Source organism: Anolis carolinensis, chromosome 3 (genome assembly GCF_035594765.1).
Source record: "Anolis carolinensis isolate JA03-04 chromosome 3, rAnoCar3.1.pri, whole genome shotgun sequence".
NCBI lineage: Eukaryota > Metazoa > Chordata > Lepidosauria > Squamata > Dactyloidae > Anolis > Anolis carolinensis.
Genome location: NC_085843.1, coordinates 192,257,135 through 192,279,256, shown reverse-complemented (window position 1 = coordinate 192,279,256; position 22,122 = coordinate 192,257,135). Strand labels below are relative to the sequence as shown.

Here is a 22,122-nt window from a genome sequence, read left to right as displayed (position 1 = left end):
CTCCTATGAGCCAGTGCGGACCTTGAGATCTTCCGGGGAGGCTCTTCTCGCGCTCCCACCACCGTCTCAAGTGCGGCTGGTGGGGACGAGGGAACGAGCCTTCTCGGCAGTGGCCCCCCCGGCTCTGGAATGCATTGCCAAAAGAGATCAGGCAATCCCCTACATTATCCAATTTCCGTAAGGAACTGAAGACCTGGTGGTGTCGGCAGGTTTTTGAGTAATTATATTGGACTACCGCCGACTTCTGAGCCTGAATATATTGCATTAGATTTCCCTTTATGGTTCCCGTCCCCTTGATCTGGTCATGTAAGTGTGATTTATTGTTATAATTGTATTATTTTACTTTGTTTAATAATGTGTATTATGTTGTTATGTAATGTTTGTGTTGCTTTTATGACTGTAAACCGCCCTGAGTCCCATCCGGGAGATAGGGCGGTATATAAATAAAGTTTTATTATTATTATTATTAAGAAGACAGTCTTTTTAGGCCAAACAAGAATACATTTTTCTTATCTAAAGAAAAGTGAACACACTTCCTGTTATGGTTGAGCCTTCTGGCTCCGGTACTAGGAGACGGGGTCATAAGACTCCTCGTGAGTCAGACTCTTTTGAGGAGCGTGAAAGGAAACGGCTCCGGGACTTATTTGCAGAACCAACAGATGAAGACTCATTTGAGGGTTTTACCGAGGGAATGGAGGAAGAGATGGTTAGCTCAGAGGAGGATGACATGGAGTGGACTCGTGTGAGGGAGGATTTGGGTGTCACCGGCAATGATAGCATGGGAGGCGATTGGCGGGTTGCAGGATCAGACCCATGGACGGGCTGGAGGGATGGAGCGGGATCCACAGCTGGGGATGCTGTGGGGCGTAGTCAAAGGTGTTTTAGCTCTGATGAGGATGATGATGATGAGGCACCTGGAATTAGGATAGCAGCTGACAGCGATGAGGAGTTATGAACTGGGATAAAATGGGGTTTAGGATCAATGGCTAATTGCGTTGGGCAAGGTAATCTGGACGAACGCTTGGGCTCTTGTTGGGGAACTTCCTGAAGACGGGTGTGATTCGTTGCTGGATACGTAAGTTACCAAGGACACTGGGCATAGACGGCGGGAGGAACTGTGTGGGGTTTTTCTGTGCAACTTGTGTTTAATCTTGATAGCTTGGACCTCCGTCGTCTTTTTGACGGACATTAATTACCTACTCTGGATTGACGCTGGACTGACTGACTAACTACGACCTTGGACTATCCCTTCTGTGGCTATCGGTGGAACTTGTGGAACTTTAGACGTCTGCACTTGGCTTTCGACCTTGGACCGGATTGGGACCCTGCTGACCGCCGTTACCCTGATTGATGTGCCTGGGCCCGGATTTCGCTCGTTGCACGGAGGAGTAAACAGCCTGAGTTACTCATCTGTAGCTTTTGAGTAGCAGAGAGGAATCTGCTGCCAGTTTTTTGTGTTCATTTTGACCTCTGTTTACCAACTTTTGTTTGTTTAAATTGCCAGGCTGAAGTAAGCACTTTTGATTTAATCCGGATTAAACTCCTGTTTAATCCGGTTTATCCTTTCGAACCGTTTTAATTCAAACGGAGCTGTTTCTGTTACTTTTCACACTGAAGACAAGTGTTTGCCTAGTCCTTTGCTTCCTACGGGCATTTTTTAGTTCTGTAACTTCAATAAACTGTGTTGTACTCTATTTGGTGGCGTTCTGTCTTTGACACTTCCTCACCAAAGCAGTAATGGTAGGAAAGTTTTTGGACATTTCTCTCAGTAGAGTACAAGTCCTGATGTCCCACAGTTCCAAAGGCTTGTCTTTAAACACCACAGCCAAGTATTGTCTGAAATGAAAAGAAATAAAATAAAACCAAGCAATTTTCCACATTAGAAACACTCAAGAGAATTTTCTACAGACCTTAATAGAATCTACACAATAGAATCTATCAGTACAAGCCCTGACACTATGGTGATGATTTCCGCTACTTGTCTTTAATGCAGAAAATATGATGTTGTAATATGTGGATTTCCATTTTATTCCACACTCTGTTCCATTCTATCGCATGTGGTTTATGAGAATGGATGAGCTGTAACATAGTGAAAGTATGTCTTATATATTGCTTAAATATATAAAAGATATGCACAAAGGGGTGAGGGTGGACTGCAAATAACATATGAGCTATGTTTTAAAAATATTATTCGGGATTAAAATCCCTTATCTGGAAATCCAAAATCTAAAATACTCCCAACATCCAAAATCTTTTGCCACCAGTTGTCAATTTCAAGCTTTGAGGTAGTGGTGTCAAAGCATGTTCATTCACACAGCAGATATAGTCAGCTGGAGGGATCGCTGAAAGTGACACAAGTGATATAAGGCTGGAAAGAGATGTGAGAAAGGCATGAAGATCTGTGAATTGGAAGAAGCTGTGGATATGCACTGAGTACCACATTCAAATTCACACCATTTACAGATCCTCAGTTTCTCTACCACTTCATGTCTCAGTTCTATAAAGCTCAACTACACTGGTAATTGATATTTAATATTTTATATCTGGAATCATGATCGAATTATCTATTTTTATGACAATGAACAAATAACAATCCACTCCCATTACTCTGCCCTATACTAAACATTAGAGGAAAAATGTGTTGTCGAAGGCTTTCATGGCCGGAATCACAGGGTTTTTTGTGTTTTCCAGGTTGTATGGCCATGTTCCAGAAGTATTCTCTCCTGACGTTTCACCCACATCTATGGCAAGCATCCTCAGAGGTTGTGAGGTATATGAGATATATCTCACAACCTCTGAGGATGCCTGCCATAGATGTGGGCGAAACGTCAGGAGAGAATATTTCTGGAACATGGCCATACAGCCTGGAAAACACACAAAAACCCATAAGAGGGAAAGCTGTATTCCACCCAGTTATTTACGAATATGCAAAGACTGATATTCTAAACTTTAGGGGAAAATAATCCAAAATCCAAAACACTTTTGGTCCTAAGCATTTTTAGATAAGGGATACTCAATCTGTTATTTGTTTATTTATTTGACAGAAGAAAAGGGTTGGTGATGAGTGTGTATGAAAGTATGAGACTAATTTAATGGGAAATATACAAGTCTGTACAAATTTACAGATTACACAAGAAAATAGATCCTGGGTGCAGTGGGGAAGGGATGCCTTTACTTACTTGATAATGTATTATTTTATAATTGGATTTGATTGCTTTATTCCTACATGCAGATGAGATAGGTTTGTTAGTTCTTTACATTTTCTATGACACTTGCAGCTATGTTCTATGCATCCAGATCACTGAGTACAGTGAAAATACAACTGATCCCCATACTCTGTTGTCCCACTGGTTTCCATTTGGAGTTTCTTACTTCAAGTGAGACACCTTTATCATTTCGATGGATGGCTCATCACTGCCTCGTTCTCCACGAAATGCAATGCTTCTTCCTAAAACCAAAAGAATAGATAAAAAAAATGTAAAGCCAAGCCAAGGTATGACCTTTCAACTACTATGGGCTGCATGTGGAATTGTCCTTTTAACAGTGAAAGGTTTCAGCTCCCAGAGGAAATGACATTTTCAACTTTGCACAAGTGTCAAATCAAATTATTTTGGTTCCACTTATGCAACCCACTGAAAAAGCTACTCCATACCTCATTATAATTTCATTAGGTTAAATCTTACTAAGAGAACTGCTACAACTAGCCAAGCACTTGTACAACATCTTGTACTTCCTTAATTACACTTACAGTACATTTTGTCTAAGCTATTAGGTGTCTGAAATAATACATTATGGTAGTTTGGATATGGCCCAAATACTGGAAATCAAATCTCCAAACCACCTCATTAGGCACAGTCCCTTTCTCCACTTTCCACAAAAGATTTTAATCTTTATTTTTCCAAAAGCCCTTTATTCAAAACAAACACTTTTATTATGCTATGCTACCACAATTTGTTCAAAGTTACAATAGCAAACAATAGCATAGTGGTGTTAGGATTCAAGAGCACTATAGAGTTCTTTGGATTTTCTGGCCAGTGCTGAATTTATTTTGGTATACTAACAAAAATCGAATACATCCACTTTTAGTATTGCTCATTCATTTGACAACAGGAGCACATTCTTCAAATTTATTTTGGCCTTCTAGGCTGTGACAATCAAAAATGTTTTGAATTCCAGTTTGAAAAAAATATGCTTGTTAGTCTGCTCAATTATTCCACATTCATCATTCCAATATACTCAATGCCAATATACTGAATTCTCCATAAGCCAATATTACAACGGTATTATTTCTCACCGACCCTATTATCAAGAGTTATGAATACATTTACCTGTGGGAAGATCAACCAGCTGCAGCTCATTTCTCACTAGCCCGAGATTATTAGGTGTTGATGTGGCAAAGGAAAGGAAGCTACTCAAGCTCGTCCACTCAATGCCTCTGTCAAAGAATACAGATCACACAAATTACACAAACAATGTTAGTTTGTTAGAAATGTTTCAGTGGATAAAAATGACTCCATTTGCAGTGAATCAGGGAAAACACAACTATGAAGTACGCAGTGGTTCCCTTGAGGAAAAATATAATCCCCATGCTATTGAAAGTGTTGGCTTCCTGTTGAAGCTTTCTGAGCCAGAGTTCACGCAGAGGTGAGGAGAGGAAGCAGGAAAGCAGCTTGCTCCTTGGTTTAGGTAAGGCCTGTCTAATATTTCCTTTAAAACCTGAGAGTGTGCACTCTTTTCTTAGATTGCCTACTCTTTTCTTAGATAGCCGTAAAAGCCTTAAAAACCTGTGTTTGTTGGACTCTTTACCTTTAAAAACCTGAGTCTGGGCTGATTCTTGAGTGTGAGCTAGCTGTAATTAAGGCTTGCTGTTCTGCCATTGTTGGGAAGGTGAGGCAAGGCTATTGTTATTGAAAGTGTTGGCTTCCTGTTGAAGCTTTCTGAGCCACTACAGTAAAACACATTCTTACAGTATATACAATAAACAAAACAACTTTAAAAATACACACACAGGAAGGTGGATAGCATTCTGCCCATAACACACACAATCCTCCTCGGTCACTTCACTCACCAAGAGATGGACCAACAGCAAATACTTGCCACCACATGCACCAGCTGTGGCATGTTCTGCTTTTTCACACAAAAACTAGTCAACTACATCTGCTCCAAATGCAAACAGATGACTGATGGAGCAGAGGATCCAACAGCTCGAGCACCGTATTAAGACCCTTAAGGACATTCAGGCGCTCGAGCTCTTCTTGGACACTGCACAACACACTGCTGTAGATCTGCAGCCTGCATTACACCAACACCACCATGATCAGGAACCTTATGGGGAGATCAACTCAAAGGTAGACAACCCTCAGGCTTGGAAGGAGGTCACCCATAGAAGGAGACACAGGACCAGGCAGCCTCCGCAGAACTCCTCTGCTCAGCTGCATTTACACAACAGATTTGAAATTCTAACACCATTAACATACAATCAGGAAACACATCTTGTGGAGGACCAGTTTCTTAGATACCACTCAGTGGGCCACCCTTGATCAATGCGCAGGGGATAGCCCTGACGGGGACAGTGCATCACCACATTCACACTTATGTAATCATGCAAATGCTCCATCCCCAATCGTACACCAGGAGCAACAGGAACATCCTTGGGAGAGTAATGGGCTCTCGGATGTATCTCAATGGATTGTCATTGATGAATGCACTGGGGATGTTGTGGAGGAGGACAACACTTTACACCTGCATGATTCACTTCAACAGGAACACTCTTCAGGGGACACACGCACTGTCTTGCACAAAAGGGACCCTGTCAATCCTCAAAGGAAACAGGTCTTGGTAGTAGGTGACTCCCTCCTTAGAGGAACGGAAGCCATCATTTCCAGACCGGATGGGATGGCTCGAGAAACATGCTGCCTCCCGGGGGCAAAAATACACCATATCACTCAGAGGCTCAGCAGGCTCCTAAAGCCCCATCACCCTCCCCACCTTATGTTGATTCATGTAGGTACCAATGACACCGCTAGGCATACTTTTCAAAAGATCACAAATGATTTTCGAGCTCTGGGAACAAAGCTAAAACTGTATAATGTACATGTGATCTTTTCATCCCTCCTCCCTGTTGTAGGACACGGCTCTACAAGGGCCGGAAAAATAGTACAGGTCAATAACTGGCTCAGAAAATGGTGCCAAGAGGAGCATTTTGGCTTCCTTGACCATGGTCTACTCTTCCAGGAGGATGGCCTATTGGCAAGTGATGGGGTGCATCTCACACAAACAGGAAAACATCTTTTTGCACACAGACTCACAAACCTCATCAGGCGCACTTTAAACTAGATCCACTGGGGGAGGGGAACAACAGCCTGGCGAACACTATATTACCCACGACCATAGGGAACCGCCAAAAGGCTAAACGGAGGGCTGCACAAACACAGCAAGGACCAAGCACGGAGAGCACAATAATCCCAAATAAACAGCTCAAGGGGAGGTCACAGGGGCTTACATGTCTTTACACCAATGCTCAGAGCATGAGAAATAAGCAAGACGAACTCCAACTCTTAGCACAGCAACACACATACGATGTCATAGGCATCACTGAAACCTGGTGGGATGACTCCCATCACTGGAATGTAGCCATTGAGGGCTATAACCTCTTTCACAGAAATAGAACAAAAGGGAGAGGAGGGGGAGTAGCTTTATATGTCAAAAACAGTTACGTTGCAGAAGAAATGCAAGACTGTAATCCGGGAAACCAGCTTGAAAGCATCTGGATAAGAATCAAGGGAACCGGGACTCAAAAAGATCTTGTCGTGGGTGTCTACTACAGACCTCCGAGTCAGGATGAAGGACTTGATGAAGCCTTCTGTCAACAGCTGATCAAACAGGCACAAAGAAGAGATATAGTAGTCATGGGCGATTTCAATTATTCCGATATCTGCTGGAAAACAAACTCAGCCAAGAGTAAAAAGTCCAACAAATTCCTCACTTGCCTTGCAGACAATTTTATGGTCCAGAAGGTAGAAGTGGCAACAAGAGGATCAGCAACTCTTGATCTAATCTTAACAAATGTGGAAGACCTGATCCACACAGTTGAAGGGGTTGGATCCTTAGGGGCAAGTGACCATGTGCTCATGGAGTTTGCAATACAAAGGAATGCTGAAACTAAGACAAGTCAAACACGCATTCTCGACTTTAAGAGAGCGGACTTCCAAAAAATGAAGGAATTACTGAGCGGCATTCCATGGACGCCAATATTAAAAAACAAGGGAGTTAAGGATGGATGGGAGTTTTTCAAAAGTGAAATACTCAAGGTGCAAATGCAAACAGTGCCAACAAAGAAGAAAAATAAGATAAGTGCAAAGAAGCCAGAATGGATGTCCAAAGAACTTCTAACTGAGCTAAAGCTCAAAAGTGACATGCACAAGAAGTGGAAAAGGGGAGAAATCACCAAAGAAGAATTCAAACGTATAGCCAACACCTGTAGGGAAAAGGTTCGCAAGGCTAAAGCACAAAGTGAGCTCAGGCTTGCCAGGGACATAAAAAACAACAAAAAAGGCTTTTTTGCTTACGTTGGTAGAAAAAGGAAGAAAAAGGAGGCGATAGGGCCTCTGCAAGGAGAAGATGGGGTGATGGCGACAGGGGACAGGGAAAAGGCAGAACTGCTCAATGCCTTCTTTGCCTCGGTCTTCTCACAAAAAGAAAGCCATCTTCAACCTCAGCAACATGGAATGGACGAAGGATTGGCGGAAATCCAACCCCAAATAGGGAAACAAGCTGTCCAGGAACACCTGGCCTCTCTAAACGAATTCAAGCCCCCAGGGCCAGATCAGCTACATCCAAGAGTATTGAAGGAATTAGCGGAAGTTATTTCAGAACCACTGGCAATTATCTTCGAGAATTCTTGGAGAACGGGAGAAGTCCCAGCAGATTGGAGGAGGGCGAATGTGGTCCCTATCTTCAAGAAGGGAAAAAAGAACTACCCAAACAATTACCGTCCGGTCAGCCTCACATCGATACCAGGCAAGATTCTGGAAAAGATCATCAAGGAAGTGGTCTGCGAACACTTAGAAACAAATGCGGTCACTGCTAATAGTCAACACGGATTTACCAAAAACAAGTCATGCCAGACTAATCTGATCTCTTTTTTCGATAGAGTTACGAGTTGGGTCGATACAGGGAATGCTGTGGATGTAGCGTACCTGGATTTCAGTAAGGCCTTCGACAAAGTCCCCCACGACCTTCTGGCAAATAAACTAGTAAAATGTGGGCTAGACAAAACTACGGTTAGGTGGATCTGCAATTGGCTAAGCGAACGAACCCAAAGGGTGCTCACCAATGCGTCATCTTCATCATGGAAAGAAGTGACAAGTGGAGTGCCGCAGGGCTCCGTCCTGGGCCCGGTTCTGTTCAACATCTTTATTAACGACTTAGACGAAGGGTTAGAAGGCACGATCATCAAGTTTGCAGACGACACAAAACTGGGAGGGATAGCCAACACTCCAGAAGACAGGAGCAGAATTCAAAACGATCTTGACAGACTAGAGAGATGGGCCGAAACTAACAAAATGAAGTTCAACAGGGACAAATGCAAGATACTTCATTTCGGCAGAAAAAATGGAAATCAAAGATACAGAATGGGGGACGCCTGGCTTGACAGCAGTGTGTGCGAAAAAGACCTTGGAGTCCTCGTGGACAACAAGTTAAACATGAGCCAACAATGTGATGCAGCAGCTAAAAAAGCCAACGGGATTCTGGCCTGCATCAATAGGGGTATAGATCCAGGGAAGTCATGCTCCCCCTCTATTCTGCCTTGGTCAGACCACACCTGGAATACTGCGTCCAATTCTGGGCACTACAGTTGAAGGGAGATGTTGACAAGCTGGAAAGCGTCCAGAGGAGGGCGACTAAAATGATTAAGGGTCTGGAGAACAAGCCCTATGAGGAGCGGCTTAAAGAGCTGGGCATGTTTAGCCTGCAGAAGAGAAGGCTGAGAGGAGACATGATAGCCATGTACAAATACATGAAGGGAAGTCATAGGCAGGAGGGAGCAAGCTTGTTTTCTGCTGCCCTGCAGACTAGGACACGGAACAATGGCTTCAAACTACAGGAAAGGAGATTCCACCTGAACATCAGGAAGAACTTCCTCACTGTGAGAGCTGTTCGACAGTGGAACTCTCTCCCCCGGGCTGTGGTGGAGGCTCCTTCCTTGGAGGCTTTTAAGCAGAGGCTGGATGGCCATCTGTCGGGGGTGCTTTGAATGCGATTTCCTGCTTCTTGGCAGGGGGTTGGACTGGATGGCCCATGAGGTCTCTTCCAACTCTACTATTCTATGATTCTATGATTCTACAATATATAAGATACAAATATGATTTGGCATGCAAATATAATCAGTCTTTTAAAGATGGAGTAAATGTCCAAGTGAGTAAAGACAGCAGTACAGAACACATAACAACAAAAACATTTCAGTTCTAAGGAGACAGCAATATATCTATGGCTGCTCAAGAGACTGATTCTTAGATATTAATATTAATGTAGAGAGATAGTTTTCCTCGGGTGTTTCAAAACACTTGGCATAGATTTAATTCCTTACAATTACTTTCTGGATGGCACGATTTAATAGAAAAATTTGAAGGAACAAAGAAACAATAGATCTTTTCACATTTTAAGTCTACGCAGTACTATTTAATGGTTTTTTTTTCATTTTTTGTATTTGCCTTGTTTTAAATTGTAACCAAAGTGTTAGCCTTCCCGAGTCCCCACAGGGAGAACGGCAGGGTATAAATGAAGTAAATAATAATTTCAATAATAATAATAATTTTGGTATCTGCTTTGGAACATGTCCAGAAGAAGATGACCAAAATGGTAAAAGGTTTGGAAATCATGCCTACAAGGAACGAGCTTACTTAGCCAGGGGAAGTTAAGAGGTGACATGAGAGGCATGTTTAAATATTTGAAAGGATGCCATATGGAAGATGGAGCAAACTTGTTTTCTGCTGCTCTAGAGGCTGGGAAATAGAACAATGAATTCAAACTACAGGAAAAGAGATTCTGCCTAAACACTAGAAAGAACTTCCTAATGGTAACAGCAGTTTGAGAATGGAATATTCTGCCTCAAAGTATGGTGGAGTCTTCTTTGGAAGTTTTTAAACAGAAGCAGGGTTTTGAACACTTTGATTGTGTATTCCTGCATGCCAGTGGGTTGACCTTTGTGATCTCTTCCAACTTTAAAATTGCATTTAGACATACTATTTTAAATTAGCATAATGTTGAATGAAAGGCCAGGGAAGAAATCAATGGTATTATAAGGGAAGGATCCATCAAAAGTTTATGCATCTAAAATTATGAAAATTGAGGACAGTCAAAAAAGAAAAGACTCCTCCTTAACAATTCACCCCTTATTCCTCTTTTTTGTTTGCTCTTTCCTCCTCTCTTCTATGTCCCCTGAGGATTTATAGACTTATCTTAAATTGAGAGAAAGAAGCTAACTTTGGGCCCATGAATTTTGTAGGGTTTTCTCATGTAATAAATACACAGAGATAGTTTTGCCCGTTTTTTCCTCTAAAATATAGCACCTGGTATTCATTGGTAGTCTCCCACTGAAGTAATTACCAGGGCTGATGTGGCTTAGCTTCCAATATCAGATGGCATCGCCTTTAGGGCAGTGGTTCTCAACCTGTGGGTCTCCAGGTATTTTGGCTTACAACTCCCAGAAATCCCAGCCAACTTACCAGGTGTTAGGATTTTTGGGAGTTGTAGACCAAAACGCCTGGGAACTCACAGGTTGAGAACCACTGCTTTAGGGAATGTATAGCTGTTATGTATAGTAAATGCCAAGACGAAAGTAGGCAAAAGTCGACCATAGAATCAAGGTGGAAGTCTACAGAAAATACTCTTCTAGGCATTGTTAGGTCCTCCTATGAGTCTATAGTAGTGAGAGCAAACATTTTAGACACCAAGTGCCCAAACTGGGGTGGAGGGTGGGCGAGCAAGTGGGGAGCGGGCAAGCATGGGGGGGGGAGGTACAGGCAAGCGAGTGGGAGTGCAGGCACGTGAGCAGAGGCGGGATGGAGGGGCAGGCAGGCTAGCAGGATGTAGAGCAGGCGGGCGAGCAAGTGGGGGTGGGCAATGGCACACATGCCAGGAGAGAGGGTGCCCTTCTGGCATGTGCGTACCCTAGGTTCTGTGTGCCCTTCTGGCATGTGCGTACCATAGGTTCACCACTACTGGTCTATAGTATTCAAACCTCAAGTAATCCTGTATGAGCCACTGTTACACTTTTGCAAGTGGTTTTCCCTAATATAACCCTGTTCTTTATGTTTTCTGCCCTACCATATTTCCACTACATACATTTTGGAGGAATTTCTGATTCAGATAATTGCATTACTACATTTTTTGTAAAGACATAGAGCTGAACTGTGTTTTGGATTCATAAATTCATTTAGGAAGAGTGAATTTGGTAAACTCTTATCAAGATACAAAATGATGGGAAATCTCCCCTATCTATGTGAAAACAATATAAAAGCTTATGTGACGTTCCTAATGGAAAACAGTCAGCAAGATGCTGAAAGAGATCATAACTGCTCTAAGTGCTGTGCTATAGAATAAACAAGTACCATCACACATGTTTTTCTTTTTCTAGACATACATATAACATCCACAGCTTTATCACAATAAACATGTGGTGCTGTCTTGAATTCCCAGCATGGATCCTTGGGATCACAGCCTAACCAGTCTAAACTCATCAAGAATTTTAAGATGGGCTGATGATTACGCAGATTAACTTGACTATAGGTCTTCTAATCATACCAAATAAAAAGAGGATTAAATCTATTTTAGAAATATTTGTTATTTAGGGAAATGTACTTGATTATAAACTTTCCAGTTATACTAATAACATTCAGATTAATTTACTTCATGAATATTTATTTCCAAGAACAAACAGAAAGAGAAGTTTCAAGCGCATATCATCCAAGTGCTGTTGTTCTGTGTGCTTATTTTGTGGGAATCCAGAAAGACATCTTTCCCACCCATCCCCTGGACCATTCTGCTGTGTTCAGTACAATAGTCACAAAAAATATAACTCCACACTGAGCCCAGTATGAGCCATCTAGTTGTAGTGATTGTGGTTGGTGCACTTCTTCTAACAGAAGCTTGAGGAAGTTTTGTTTCCCCTTCTGTTGTTTTGCATAAATGGTGGGGGAAATTCATTCATAACACTAAATCAAAGTAAGTGTCCCGGTGTTAATATATCACAGAATATTATGCTTATCTTGCATAAAAAATATTTGCATTTTTCACATTGTCATAAAAACTCCTTTACATTCACTAGATACAATTAACAGTTTCACAACACTAGTTTATTTATTTAGGAGGCTTAGAGATTGTTAAAATGTTGTGATTTATAACAACCGTTTTAATAAAATGGAAGAGTGGGGACATAAAATTTCCCGGTTTTAACTTACAGGTAAGTTACAGCATCCTACTCTAAAAGCTATTCATGTGTGTGAAAGTCACCTGTCAATTTTTTATCATATCAATATTACTGAAAGAGCACATCTGTTAAGTGTGTGGTCTTTAACAGATACAATTTTATGGGATTTTAGAGATAGAGCCCTTGGTGGTGCAGCAGATTAAACCACTGAGCTGCTGAACTTGATGACTGAAAGGTCGGCAGTTTGAATTCGGGGAGCAGGGTGAGCTCCCGCTGTTAGGCCCAGCTTCTGCCAACCTAGCAGTTCGAAAACATGCAAATGTGAGTAGATCAAAAGGTACCACTCTGACGGGAAGGTAACAGTGCTCCATGTAATCATGCCAGCCATATGACCTTGGTGGTGTCTACAGACAACGCCGGCTCTTTGGCTTAGAAATGGAGATGAGCACCAACCCCCACAGTCAGACTAGACTTATTGTCAGGGGAAAACATTTACGTTTACCTTAGAGATGGAAAGTCCTACATATAACATGTTAAATCAAACTTTTTTTATATAAAAAAGAATAGTTGAAAGCTCTGTAATTCTTCATCATTTTTAATTACATACTGCCCTCAATACATCCCATTTTCTCTAATTTCAGTTGATAAGTAGTTTTAGCCCTATTCAGAACTTGGACTGGTCCTAAAATACGTTTTCTAAACTCTAATAAAAAAAATCCCAATAGTTAATAGTTAGTTGTTGTTGGGTTTTTTAAGAGGCGGGGGGGGGGGGGTGTCCAATTAAATTGAAACAAAATGTTCAAAAGGCTTTAAATGCTCCTTAAATTGCAGGCATAAGATTAGGGAAAGCCCAAGCAAGGATATCAATTATTAAAGAGAGAAAAAGATGAAAGTCTGCCTATGTCTAAAATTATGCATATAACATTGCATAAAGTATCGTTTGAACTTTAATTAGATAAGACATTTTAAATGGTTTTAACATTAATATTTGTGGTATATTAATATTATTATTTAAGCTTTACATTTTATAATGTTAATATAAAATATGACAGCCTTTAAAAGAGTCAAAAGATGGAATACAATATCAAACATACAGTCTCAAAAACAACTACAGTAGAGTCTTGCTTATCCAACCTTCGCTTATCCAATGTTCTGGATTATCCAACACAGTTTGCCTTCCGCCCAGATCCACAGCTGTTTCTCTAGGCAGCAAGGACTGAACTTTTTACAGATTTAACTTCCAACAATGTTGTTACTGTAACTTCATTTTATGTAATTCTATCTTTATTTATAGTCAATTTGTTAGTAGCCAATGTTTTTGTAGTCAATGTTTTCAATACATTGTGATGTTTTGGTGCTAAATTCATAAATACAGTAATTACTAAATAATGTTACCGTGTATTGAATTCCTTTTTCTGTCGAATTGTTGTAAAACATGATGTTTTGGAGCTTAATTTGTAAATAATAATATAATTGGACGTTTAATAGGCTTTCCCTTAATCGTTCCTTTTTATCCAACATATTCATTTTTCAAACGTTCCATCAGCCCATTTATGTAGGATAAGTGAGACTCTACTGTACAAGACTGGAGTGGAAAAAATAAAATTATATGAGTATTCTTCATTAAGGAACCACTGTATAAAATACAAGTCCTCTATAACAGTGATGGCGAACCTTTTAGAGCAGGGGTCCTCAAACTTTTGAAGCAGGGGGCCGGTCCACAATCATTCAGACTGTTGAGGGGCCGAATTATCATTTGAAAAAAAATATGAACAAATTTCTATGCATACGGCACATGTCTTACTTGCAGTGCAACAACAACAACAACAACGAAAGAACAATACAATATTTAAAAATGAAAACAATTTTAACCAACATAAACCTATCAGGATTTCAATGGAAAGTGTGGGCCTGCTACTGGCCAATGAGAGAGTCAAGTTAATTAGTATTGTTGTTGTTGTGTGCCTTCAAGTCATTTCAGACTTTGGCCGAGCCTAAGTCTAAAATTAATTATTTATTTACTGCATTTATTTACTACATTTATATCCTGCCCTTCTCACCCCAAAGGTGATTCAGAGCAGCTGTATGTACATACAATATATTATATTATTAGCATAGCACAATATTAGCATTATATATTACTATATTGAACTATACCACTATATTATTATATAATATGTAATATATAACATATAATTAATATTATTATATGGTATTATTATTAGTATTATATTGTATAACATAATATTATTATATCTATATACAATATATTATATTATTAAAACTGATATAAAAATATTATATTATAAAACTGAGGGTGGGGGCCAGGTAAATGACCTTGGAGGGCCGCATCCGGCCCCTGGGCCTTAGTTTGGGGACCCCTGTTTTAGAGTCTGAGTGCCCAAACTGCACTTCCCTCCCAAAATTCATACATTAACATCTTTTGCCTTAAAAGAAAAAAAACACACACACAACAGAGCTTTCAATGATACAAACAACTCTTTACTGAAAGGTAAAAGTTTGCATTTGGCATGCTTTTGAACAATTAATATAATTTTTGCTGTTGTATACATGTTGATATTTTATCTAACCTTGGTTCATACTTTGTAAGTTTGAGAGCAACACATGCAGCACTCAGATCATTTGTTAATCTGTTTCTGGTGTCAGATTTTATATAATTCAAAGCTGAAAACAGCTGCTCACAAGCATAAAATGATCCAAACAAAGGAAAGCCACACCAAGTTCTTTTCACTGACTGAAAATTATTTGGCAGAGAAGTCTATACTTTTGGGATTTCATTTTCAGAACCGACTGTGCTGTCCTTTGTCATCCCTTCTATCTAAGTGTTTCATGCAGGTCATAGAATTTGTTTCTACAGTCTAAAAACATATTAAAAAATGTAATAAACTAAAAAGAACAACAAAATCAGAATTGCTAAGAAATCTGGTTTGTTGTAAATGACCAAGTGTTCTGGTGTACACTGCTTAATGCTTGGCTCTTCCTACCAACTTAAAGCAGCACAACAAACCAAGTTTGTTTATTGGTTTGTGCAGTGTTACTCTCCTTTCAAGACAGCATTAAAGGCAGATGAATTTGTAGTTAAACAGATTACTGTTAAAATTTAAATTAACCAAAATCAATTTCTACTAATATATCAGATGTTATTGCAGAATCCAAATAACACAAACATTTTATCCTTTTAAAATTAATGGCCAGCTATTGTGTTGTATTTTTATTCTAAATCCCCTTACATGTTACTAATACCTATTAAAAATAGTTTTCAGGACATTTAATTTGGTCAGTTATAGGATTTTACTCAAATAACGTACACATGAGAATGATGAAAGATTCTATCCAAAATTCACTTATAACTTTTATAGAGGGAAGTTACACTATATTTAAACATAAAGGGAATTTCAAATAATGCATAAACAACTTTCCATAACTTACAGTAGGGTTTACTGTGTTTCCATAATTATTACATTCCTTCAAGAGACATCATTTCTAGATCTTTTTCATTCTCAGGGTTTCAGACCACTGAGCCATGACAGTTAAAAATGGGGTCAAACTGCATTAATTCTACATCGCTTGATCTTCTTCTCCAACTGCCACAATGCAGCATTATTTCCACAGGCGACTCCTGTCTTTTGTCCTCAGGTTTGGGACTCTCTGAGAGCAGTCAAACCCAACTCCTCAGGGCAGGCGCTGTGATCCCCTTTCCTCTCATCTAGTTCCAAACTTTCCTTGGAACATTTCTCACCTGAAAATACTCCAGTACTATTTATTCTCTGCTTTAGATAGGCTCATGATCATGATTAGCATGAAAGTGTACCCTTTTGATTAAAATTTGTTGTTGTTAGTTGCCATCAAGTCCATTTTCTACTTATGGAGGTCCTACGAATGAGAGATCTCCAATTCACCCTGTCATCAATAGCCCTGTTAAGATCTAGCAGACTCAAGACCATGACTCCCTTGCTTTAATCTACCCATCTGTAATGTGGTCTTGTTTCCTACTGTCCTCCTTTTTGACAAGCCTTATAGTCTTGTACTTTTCTATGACCAAAGTACAGTAGCCTCCAAGGAAATGAAAACAAGAGCAGGGGACTGTCTTAAGGGTTTAAAGGACTGTGACATTTTCTTCAGTCTATCTGCTTCTCATCCCTGGGGTCTGGTCTCTTAATGGAGACTGCCAAGAGTCTCCTGGGCTTTGTTTGTTTACATTAAAAATTGTAAGGAGAAACAATCATGAGCTGCTTCTAACATATAGTCTGTCCCATATGAATATGGATATAATCAAAATCTTATTAAGAAGAATTCTCTACTCTACAATGTTCTACAGAAAACAAAAGCTTATGTTCAGCCTTGAACAATGCACATAATAGTTACCAATTCAAACAAATATAATGCAGAATAATTTTGCAATGAATCAATGTTTTCACAGAACTATGGCTCTATTTGCGAAGCACAATTATCCTACCGAACAATTTTTCAGTACATCACTTATGATAATGCCAAATGTTTGTATTACTTAGCATATTTAGCATTTTAATTTTCTTCTCTCTAAAGAGAAATATAAACAATTAAAATGAACTTACTTGACTTCACAGGAATGAATGCTTAGCTCTTTATGGAGAAGCCCACTTGTAAGATTATACACCAAGACTGAACCATTGCTTGTTCCTACAAAGGGCAATTTGGAATAATTTATAGATTCATGTTTAAATTTTAAATTTCATTTTGGGAAATAAAATTGAATTTGCTGCATTGTTTTGTTTTTTCCATTTCCCCCTCAAATTTCAGTATTGCAAAAACTTCATTCCACTATATAAGATGTCATAGATAAGCCATGACAAGAAACTGGACACACAGCCATTGTATGTTAAATCCCTTAATTGCTCTGAGCAGTTGCATCCTAGCTTTTTATTAAATCTGCCCATCAAATAAACTTCATAAACACAACACATCTTTCAGAGCTATACTTTGACGTCATAGTTAAGCAGATACTTGGTTAGAATTAGTCACTGCATTTTAAATTTTAATAAAATATAAAATACCTATTTTGTAATTGTAAAAATAATGTTGAGAAATGTGCTGTTCCTTGCACCACGTTTTTGATTTAGAATATGATACAAACCAAAATAATATAATACACATATGACAAGAATATTCCAAGGAGCTGAAAATCATTTCTTTGAAAATAGTTCATATATTTTTGAAGATCCTGTAAAAGGTCTAAATTTCAGCAGTATGCACATTCAAAACATTATAGTCCCCTGAAGTTGTGCAGAATTCACATATATACCCATTGTAAAGAATCAAAATGAGCAATGATACTTACCAACAGCAAGTAGGGGCTCATACTGTTTTATATTTTTTGTTGTAAGAGGTGGACACATGCGGATAGCAAATGGAGGCAAAGGCAGTCCTGAAAGAAGTCCTGTTAGCAGGAACTTTAAATGTACTTCCTGCAAAGAGAAACTCCGTAGCTGCTCTTCTGTAGAAAGTGTGCCTTCCCCTGTTTTATTGGATGGGAAAAGCCGAATTACATATTAAAACACTTGCTTTTAAATTTCCATTGAGAGTAATCTATGTTCATCAGTATTATTTAAAAACAAATCTCATTGAGTTCAGTGGGAACTGGGATGCAGAAAAAAACCAAAAATAAACAGGAAAAAACATTTTAAAAACCCCATGCACTGACTGGGTTTTATGTCCTATTTACTACTGAATGTGCATATTTAGAGCACACTCTATATCAGCTGTAAAACTCTCTCTAAGAAGCTGATTAATTCACACACATGCTTACCTATCATATTATCTAGCGACAGGTCTGGAAGTTTATTTTGAGATGTTCCAACAGGAATTCCACAGAATGAGATGGGTGAATACAGAGGGGAAGCACCTGAATTGCTGTACAAAATAACAGTAAATTTTCAGCATGCAACGTTCCACTACACTTAATATGAGGTACAAACAAAATACACAATGAGCTATGCAGAAGAAAGGCTATGTCTCTGCAAACAGGAATAATCCTGAATAACAGCACTTGGTGACAACAGGGAGTGGGTTTAATCCACATGCTGACATTGTGTCTCGATCTAGACTTTTATCTTCTTCCATGAAAGGGAATGCAATGAATGTCATTCCTATCCATGGTAGAAAGTAAAGTAGAACATATAAGAAGCATAACTGTGATTAAAATACAATGCGCTACCCTCATTAATTATTTGACTGCACCCAGTGATCATGAGCCTTTGGAGGCTCACTGAGTTTCATACAGAAACACATAGCACTTCAACAGACAAATTATTTTCAATATTTTTTTAAAAAAAATCTTTTTAAAAGATGTTTCTAGTAAACCAAAGTTGCATGCATTCTCTCAAGAAAAAAACAGCTGTTCCTGGGAAATTCCAGAACATGGCTCTTGCTGTTTGTATAACAAAAAAAAGAAATACTGTCTTTCTGCTTAAAAGCTGTGCTGTTGTAAATAACCTTATGTATGCATAAAATTGAATTGTTTCATTTCTCAATATTTGTATTCAGCTAAGAGCTGCTGTAATGTCAGTGTAAAGGAGTGGCTTCTGTGTCATGGCCGGATATACAATGGGCACCGACACACATGCCCAATACTGGGTAAGAAGTGCCATATCACAAAACAGAAGTGCCTGATGCACATCTGAGCTGCCCAGTGCCTAAAGTGCATTGGAGCACTCTTGCCAAGACATCTTTCACAATTCATTAAAATTGTTTCTGCAATGCAGCTAAGGAATCATAAAGTTATCCAATGTATATTGTGATGTAGGCTCTTGACCAGGCTTTTTCTGGCAATGAGAGGAGTTTGTCCCAGTGCTGCAAAAACAAGTGTTGATGGGAAAACAAGCAACCCATAGGCACATATTTCCACTCTTACATATGTCATATGTAAAGGTGGGATAGACCACTGTTAGTTACACTCGCAAACATTTTATTTTAGATTATATTTTTAGTGATCTTCACTCACTCTAGATATAGAAATGTACAAACAGGATATGACTTTAACCATCAACATTAGAAACTTAACAGTATAACCATTTCTATATGTTCCCCGTGTGCATACAATAAATTAAAAACCAACCATATTAATTAGGTTACCTAGTGCGCAGACTTCGGCCTGAAACAGTGGACTTCAATTCCCATATCATTACTCTGCCATCACTCACTATGAGGGCTGCAGAGTTTTCATTCACTGGACAGCAAACCATACTGAAAGGGCGAACAGTTTTAGTAACCCTGATGGCATCACACTGACTTCGTAAGTCATAAACCAGCTCCTGAATGTGGTCAGGGTCTGCGAATGGCAAAGTACAAATTATCAGAAACCCAAAACTGTCAAAACCAACACAACTGCCGTTCTCTTGTACCAGTTCTGCTGACTTTCACTGCAGAACTGATGAGATGAACTGGTAATATTGTAGTTAATATTGATGTGCATATGAAAGACTGGAAGATTTTTTTAAAATGACTAGGTCATACTATTTGGAGAAGAAATTGATCTAGCAAGACTCATTATTAAAAAGAATGATATAAATGTATAATGATATTTATCATGGCTTCCACGGCTTGTTCTCCAAAACCTGGTAGTCTTTTTTAAACAAATAATACCCATCTCTTTACTTACTGAGAATTTAGGGCACTACTGCATTATGAAACGGACTATCCTCAAGTCTTAACTATATAGAGATATTAGAAATATCTAATTGTAATTTATCTGTTCATTATCCAAGTTGGAACAAAAATGAAGATTTAATTTTGTAGATATGATGAGCATGCTCACCAGGATCTTCATTTGGTGTAGCACTTAAACTATTGGCAGACCTGCGAATTCTTAACGTTATGCAGCCATTTTCATGAAGGCAAAACAACCCATCACGCTGGAAACAAGGAATTACCTTGATAAAGAGAAACAAAAATAGAGAGTGAATACTTTTCAAGTTTCTATAGCAGTCATGACTACTGACCAACACAAATCCCAATACAGATTAACAAGTTGATATATCTGTCTCATAATGGTGTTCCTGTAATGAGCCATGACTTCATATGGAGCAGGATAAAGCTTACCTAAATGAACAGGGCAGCATAAGGCTGCTTTAGTAAAAGCTGCAGAGTACAGCTTTTACAAAATTAAATATACATAGAGAATTTCGAACCTTCTTTTCATAAGGTGGCCTGAGTATTAGTCCCATTGGGAGAGACTTCAGTACATCTGGTTGAGTATGCAATTCCAACAGCAGTCACTTTAAATTACTTCCAATAAATCGGAGGTTTAAAGTGTACAAAGTGCACAGCATGAATCTCGCTTCCTGGATTTGCCTTCCTTCTTGGTCATCCCTCACTTTAACAGATGAACTGCTGGTTCTATACTACAACATAGGAGCTTGGAGATCAGTACAGTGCAGTGAGTCAGTTGAACATTCTTCTAGAAGTTTTAAACTTGAAGGTGACCTTGATAGGATGTTTAGATTTTTGGGGGTAGATTAATGCCTTCAAAATGCCTCAATTTCTCCATCTATCCACATGACTGAGCGTAATTTATTCTCAGACATTTATAAACGCTGTGATGTTTAGCTTTTCTTCTTCCTAGCTCACACAGAGTAATGATTCCAGAAGTTCAAACAAGTTCAGATAAGCCCCCATGCTCAAAATGCCTTGTGTCACTATTAAAGAAAATATCTAAACAACCATAAAAATGGGATTTCCATTCACCACAGAATTATTTCTACTATAATAATTTTCATAATGTCATGAAATGAGGGAGAATTTCCAGCAGACTTTAGATATTAAATCATTTTGGCCCATTTTGGGCTGTAATTTTCTTCAATCATGTTTATTGCTTTTCACAACATGCTAACAACCATCATCAAACTATAATAAAGATTCTACAAGTGTTCAATTTATTTTCTTTCTTTCAAACATTTCTGTATGATAGAAAGCACCACATGATGAGACCTTGAAGCACTCAACAACTTGCACATATCAAGTTGTCAAATTTATTCTGGCAAAACACTGAGAAGGAGACAACAGAACTCAGGGTTATAGCAAGCAATCTTAACATTATTTCAAGGTTACTTTATTTTTGGCACACATTTTTACTCCAAACCTTTGATGCCAAGTTTCCCAATGACTCACAACTGTTGTCTTACACACATACATTCATGCTTACATACAGTATGTTTAAAAAACAAATCTATCTTCCATAAAGAAATCAGAGAAAATAAACCCAGGTATTGCAAAAACTTTGGACGAAAGGAATGTAGCAGTATATCATCTAGTCAGAAACAAATGTATTAAACATTAATTTGCAATATTTAAATGAAAAAAATTAGTAGCATTTCCTTTGAACTTAAGTATTACACCAACCCTTTTAGACAAATATAGAGCAAAAGGAATCTTAAAAATCTATTTCAAGAGAACGCTGAGAACTAAAGCATGCATATTTGCCAGGCAGTTTTATTACCTGTAGAAACGGGATTCCTGTTCTTTCAATGGCAATGACACCTACTGTTTGGTTTACTTCAAGGTCAAGAATCAAGATTTCTCTTGGGTAGAGTAACAACATGTAGTTTCGTTTGGAAGGCAAGTAGGATAACTGAAGGCAGTCATTCAGTGTTACCGATTCAGCACTAAACACATCACAAAGAAGACCTATTAAAATA

General features: G+C 38.9%; 1 protein-coding gene across 1 annotated transcript in view; it reads right to left on the bottom strand.

The window, feature by feature from the left end:
- Positions 1–22,122, bottom strand: part of wdr11 (WD repeat domain 11) — a 62,844-nt gene that overhangs the window by 21,177 nt on the left and 19,545 nt on the right. Inside the window, exons 6-14 of the mRNA XM_003218610.4 lie at positions 21,924–22,089; positions 20,244–20,358; positions 19,562–19,757; positions 18,237–18,340; positions 17,769–17,945; positions 17,026–17,110; positions 4,329–4,435; positions 3,373–3,448; positions 1,728–1,836 (exon numbers count right to left, since the gene is read on the bottom strand). Of these exons, the coding sequence (XP_003218658.1) occupies positions 1,728–1,836; positions 3,373–3,448; positions 4,329–4,435; positions 17,026–17,110; positions 17,769–17,945; positions 18,237–18,340; positions 19,562–19,757; positions 20,244–20,358; positions 21,924–22,089 (1,135 nt within the window). The remainder of the gene's footprint in view (positions 1–1,727; positions 1,837–3,372; positions 3,449–4,328; positions 4,436–17,025; positions 17,111–17,768; positions 17,946–18,236; positions 18,341–19,561; positions 19,758–20,243; positions 20,359–21,923; positions 22,090–22,122) is intronic.